The following is a 6,450-nucleotide window of genomic DNA, read 5'->3' on the forward strand; positions in this document are numbered from 1 at the left end:
ATTATTTATAGTAACAGCATAATATTTTAACGAGTTACTTCTTTTTACTTCAATTATTTGCAGTAGAATATGTATCGTCATCATGAGTTATCGTTTCCGTCTTTTGAAATTTAATTTCTTGTATAGACCTATATATATATAATTATTAAGAATTTCCTGTAAGAGATGCCATCTGAACATTTAAAAATTTTAGATAATTAGGAAATGTCCAGTTATCCGAACAGTTGTCATATTCCGGTTGAGAACACTCCTGACATTCAACTCCATTTTGAGTTGGAGATGGAAGGAGGAAAAAGGGGAAAAAACAATTCTAAAGGATTAAAAAACAGATTTAAATTTATTGGTAGTATTACTTCCAATGTTTATTTGAAGAAGGTATTCTTTAAATTCCAAAAAGCATTTGAAGAAACTAGCCAATTCGCATACGGAATTAAGCACTTTAAAATTCAAATTACGAAGAAGGTCTGAAAGGAAAAAAAAATTACATTTTTCCCCCTCTTTTTTTTATTTTTTTACTTTACTTGTTCCGTACTGCGAAACGTCAGATTAAATTTGCTGCATTCGCTGTTTTTTTATTCTTTTTTATATCCTTTCTTTCGAGAAAAGGAAAAGGTTTCTCTTCTCTCTCTCCTCTTCTACAGAGGGATTGTATTTTTGACTAGCTACTTTCGCATTATTAAATATAATATCTAGAACAACCCCCGTTGGGTCGTTGTTTCTAAAAAAAATTCTTAAAAAAAAAAAATAGAGGAAGAGCAGTTATCTTACCTGAGACTGGACGTTAGCACCCATCGAAGAATAGGAATCTCCTCCATTCATAGACATATTATACATCCCATCTTGAGGGGCTGGTGGAGGACTGATTATTTGTTGATTTTGACTACTTGGCACAAGGTTGTAAGGTGAGGCCCCTGTGGCCGCTGTGGGGGATAGAGGGACTACTTTTATTAGCAAACACTCGCAATTTAAATAATTTAAATCTTAACATATAAAACTAAAATTAGAATTTAAACTGTTTATCTCTAACAAGATTCATAAATCTTTTTATGATTTAAACTTTGTCTATTCGTTAGAAGGAAGAAATAAATAGCAAATTAACAAGACACCGAGGATTTTGCCATATTATTTCTCACTCTGTACATAACTAACAATTAGTGGAGAGAGTTCTCAATATATCACAATAGTTGACAGTAGATTGTTACAGCTCTTAAACGTAGTAAACGTTGAAAAGAGTTGGAGCCACATTCTAGTAAAGTGAACCCACAAGGTCACCCCCCTTTCTCCACTAGCAACTCGGTCGCTAATTAAAAATTTCATTAAATTCTTGTGATTAATTACTGTGTGTTGAGCAGCACGTTGAAGGGGATATATATACATATACCCTTCCGCTAACATTAGCCCAACTTCAATGCATCTAAGTTTTGATTCTATACAGAATCCGATCCTCTTTATAATATTAGTCACGCCAGTCAGCAAACTGGGAATGATTTCAAAGTAATTTCTCCATTATAAATCAACACACGTGACTATTTTAACATTTAACCCATGATTTATCTAGCCTATTTGTTTTAAATTAGCCTATTAGGCCCGTGTTGCTCACCTTTTTCCACAGCATACTAATCAAAATTAAGAATTTCTAACTTAGAACTGAAGCTCGTTTTAATATTAAAGGGCCTCCTCTCTTAAACTCGGCGCACTCTCATTTATTTAAAAGGAGAAATCACGAGACCTTCGGGGAGTTTTACCTACTTAAAATACAAAGTATGTTGTCATATCAATAGGCCCTTTAAGGGATATTTTAACCGCAGAAATCTCGCTGATCAAAGTGGTTCGTAGATTAAAATGTTCTCTTCTTTTTTTCCCCCTGCAACTGCCATTTACCGAATTGTTCCAAAACCCGAAAATGTTTCGTGTTCGGTGAAAGAGGAAACCATCAGAAAATGAAATGGAGTTGGGGGTAAGAAGAAAGCGGAAGACAACTTCGAGCTAATCCAGGCAAAGAGCTAAACATCTCTTCTTGTGTAAGCGATGGTTCTGGATATAAAGCAGTGCAGTGTGCAATAAACGAAAGAGGGTAGGGAGATAGTTTGACGTATGCGATGCTGCTCATCTCTAGATGGATACAACGATGTGACGATAGCGGTTGATACACACACAACACTACAAATAGGCCTCGTTTAGATCTCTGGAGTAAAAGTTGGCATCCCGACTAAGCTTACATATATATTTATATATCTTTAAAATGGAAGAATTTTAAGCGCTCGTTTTAATAAAATAAACAATCACTAATTAAATATTTAAAAGAGTATAAAATATTTATAATTAAATTACTCTTTAGAAGTGTTGTTTAAGAACATTTATAATTAAATCTATTTATTTCTTTCCTCGAAAGTAATTTGACAAGGAGACATCATTTTGAGATTAGAAGTCCAAACCAACCAACAAGCCGTCAATATGAGCAACTTGCAGAACAGTAGGGGTTGATATATTACCTCTAAACACAAGGAGAAGTGGTTTGGAGAAGATCTGCTAATAGCCACATTTCGAACATCATTCATTCCCCCACAAGAGCAATAAACACCTCGCACAATGGCCTTAGTCACTATAATAGGGTTGAAATGGGTGTAAGTTCGGCTTTTTCTCTTGATTGGACGCACCTAAAAAGCTAGATACTTATCTGCGATAACACTGCCGACTCTCTGGTGACTTAATGTCTGTAAGTTTGGCAATGATAGTCGACTCTTTCTCACAAGCGCGGAAACTACAGAGGTGTTTAGAAGAGTCTCTTTAATGTCCTACTGCAAATGGCGAAAACTTTACCCTAGAGGTGTTAAAGTACTATTGGAATATTGGACATTGAAATAATGTATCGATAAGGAAGAATTGTAAGCAGTGACACTAAGGGCGATCCACATATTGATACCTTGTTTCTTCTCTTTTTAAAGTAAATAAATTAAAACCGATCATTATTTTTCTTTTAGAAATTTAAAAATTAAACTTTCTTTTTTGTGCTTCATTTACAAAACTGCCTGATAGTTTATCAAATAAAAAAAAAAGTTTTTATGCGGTGACAACAAGAAGGAACATAAAGGGCGTTCGTATATTTATAATTTGCTTTCCTAGCTTAAAAATAAATTAATTAAAGATAAAATGTGATAATTTAATTTTCGAAAATTAGTAATAAACCTCGTTTTTTCTTATTAAAATTTTAAATATTTATATTGATGAATAATGAAGAAAACAACGAGAGAAACGCGCTGTGAAATATTATCTAAGGAGAAATTTCGAAAGAAAAACAAAATACAAAAATAAATATTTTTTTATAGAATATATTCAAGTTGTAAGTCGAGAAAAAGAAGAAGGCGAAGAAGAAGAAAAAGGAATTACTTGTAAAATCCGGACCTATTCCGGACCATTCAATTACAGGCCTAGTAGTACCCAAACCTGTCAGAAGGGACGAGTCCGGAAGGGATTCCGGGACTTTTCCAGCTGGAATATGATAAATTACAGGAGGTAGAAATTGGATCGAGTAAAATGTAGAACAATGTTGGACCGACTGTCAATAACACTGCTCCAATATGTCCTTCCACGTGGCCCGCGGGGATAAAAAGCATCCCTGGGGTCTACCCCTACCTCCACTTTCGTTCGGGAACTGCAACAATTTTGTCTGAAGCCAGAAATTCTTAACTGCCATTTTATAAAACCCCCTAGCCACGTGTAAAATGATTTTTAAAGAATCTATCGAGGACTTAAAACCGGGTTCGACAAAAATTAAAAAGTGTGTACAAAAAAATTTTTTTATGACCTTTACAATTACACACGATCTTAAAAAAAGCAGTCGGATTAAGAATTACTTTTTTATTTTTATTTTTTATTTTAAACATTCGTTCCTAAGGCAGAAAGGGGATAGAGGAAGAGGGAAAAAACATACAAAAGTAATAGCGCCCCTTCACGGTCTGGAGTATACAGATAAAGACGCAGGGGGTAGGAAGGGGCCCTGCATCCGGGGACTTATCTCCCCACACCTGGGCCACTTCCGTTGCTACAGACAACAGAAAATTTGTCCACTCTCGTCTGTCTTCTACAGATAAGCCGGCAGGTTCCCCCGGGGGAGACAGGATTCGGTATATACGCAGCAGTTATGACATCGTAGTGTTCCAATTTCGGTTTTCCTACCCCCTATCTCTTGGGAAATATCGGTAAATCTGTTTCCGAGACAATCGTACTCTAGAAAGTTACTTGTAGAAAGATTATATAAAATTAAACAAGTTGGAAAATTTCCAATGTTATATTTACGTAAAAGGTTAAATGGAATTATAAAGTAGATTAAAAAAAAGCGTAGTATTGCATTAATAATACATTTAATTTTGTAGAGTCGAACCCCTTTAAAACGCCTCTTCTTCCAACTCCTCCTCTTGTCGCGTCGCTCCCGATCGTGACATCATCTATTCGCAATTTACATTAAAAATATCCTAATGATTCAACGTTAACTACATTACAGAATCACTCGTAGGCAGAGATAAAGGATCTAGTACAATGCCAACTACGATTAGATTTTTTAATCGAGTTAAGAAAGTAAAAAAAAAAAAGGCATGAGCGCGCGACACTCGCGTTGCGTCGCGTCGGATGCTGCACCACAACAAACTTTGTATTACTAGTTATAACACTTGTCCAATAGCATAATTCGGCTAAATTTGATTAAATTTGATGTAATTATTGGAAAAATAATGCAAGTCTTGTACAAGTTTTTAGATTTAAACTTTTTATAACATCGTTTCATTCTTTCTGATTGCGACGTCATGTATAAGCATTTTATTTTTAAAATAGTTTAATAATTCAGTTTAATTTTATTAAAAACTTTTTATAACGATAAAAAATGTACAGCAGAATATAAATAACAAATAAATTTTAAAATCAGATTATTAATTAAGGGAAAATATTAAAATAGATACACGGCGATTATCGTAACGATCACTTCGATTCGCGACGCGGCTAATTCATTTTTATTCAATAAAATGATTTAAATTACTTTTCTTAATATTATATAATATAGACGGAAACTTGTTAAAATCATTATAATAAAGAATTTGTAGACTTTTATAAAATTTTTATACAATTAACATGCTTTTCTCTTCTTAGAATTTCTTTCGCATCGCTTGCGACTCTAACGTCAAATATTTACAATCTTCATTAATAACACGTAAAAGATTTAATTTAATTATTCAAAAAATAATCAAATAAACAAAGAAAATGTTTTACTAACGAAAAAGTCAAAAAACAAAATTTTAAAATCGAATTATTAAAGAAAAATCATTGAAAGCGCGCGACAATCGCGACACGTCGCATCGAGTTAGCGATGCGCCGATTCGAACTTCATCCAATCAGACAATTCAAAGCAATTTTCTTAAGTTCAACTTAACAATAGAAAGAAGGATAAATTAATAACGAAATGTGTTTCTAAATAAACAAACGTAAGAAGGATCAATAATCGCAATACAATCTGAGAATATAGCATCTCTTAACATAACAGCACTCTCTTGAATGAACAGAATCTATTGAGTCTTTAACTAAATAGCAACTCCTCTTTAGGGAATAACCGTTTTCCCATCTTACAGTTCATGCCCACACTTAGTAGTAATTACTGAACCTAACTGATGTCTTACCTGCTTTCTTCGCTGCGTATAAATTAGCTTCTTCCTGTGCTTTGCCTATGTTTTTCTTGTATCTTATCCTTTTATTCCCGAACCAATTGGATACCTGGTGAAAATTTTCGCATTATTTTAACAGAAAATAAGTGGAAAAAAAACACATAAAAACATCCGGATAATCGAGTCTCTACCTGTGACACTGTAATACCGCATTTTCTTGCTAATTCCTCCTTAGCCTCTTCACTAGGATAAGGATTACTTAAATGCGAATAGAAATATTCGTTAAGGATTTCTGTAGCTTGTTTGCTAAAATTTCTCCTTTTTCTCCTGAAAATTTACAAAAAAAAAAAAATAATAATAATCCATCAACGAGTTGCTTAACTTTCCCGGCAACATTTGGTGGCTCCATCTGTTATCATATTTTATTAAAACAACTTTTTATATTTTTAACTGTTATAAAATAGCAAATAGCTTAATTTTGAGGCCAGGGATTGGTTTTGTAAAAATTTGTAATATCGTCATTAAGTTCGACCCTACTAGAGATACACTCAACTCCATTATCTCCCTATTCCCTCGACCTTTAACCACCAAAACTTAATAGTATCAATCCTCCTAATAAACAAACACCCATGTAAAATTTCAGAAATTTTGGACAAATAGCACAGGAGTTATTAAGCTTCAAACAGGGTGAACAAAATCGTCGCCCCATACACACAGTAACATCCATACATACAGAAATTACCCCGGAATATTTTTGCATTTCTCGGAATTATAAAATATACGGTTTTTCATAATTGTTCGC

At 33.6% G+C, this 6,450-nt stretch overlaps 1 protein-coding gene across 1 annotated transcript; it reads right to left on the minus strand.

Moving 5' to 3' along the window:
• Positions 1-657: 657 nt before the first annotated feature.
• Positions 658-5,975, minus strand: LOC111616295 (homeobox protein extradenticle-like; the record flags this gene model as incomplete). The annotated part of the gene is made up of 3 exons (XM_023357726.1): positions 658-920; positions 5,664-5,757; positions 5,840-5,975. Coding segments are annotated over 3 exons (391 nt in total), but the record flags the coding sequence as incomplete, so codon positions are not given.
• Positions 5,976-6,450: the final 475 nt, after the last annotated feature.

The sequence above is a fragment of the Centruroides sculpturatus genome, unplaced genomic scaffold (assembly GCF_000671375.1).
Source record: "Centruroides sculpturatus isolate CEXI.00-Female unplaced genomic scaffold, Cexi_2.0 scaffold3150, whole genome shotgun sequence".
NCBI classification, from domain to species: domain Eukaryota; kingdom Metazoa; phylum Arthropoda; class Arachnida; order Scorpiones; family Buthidae; genus Centruroides; species Centruroides sculpturatus.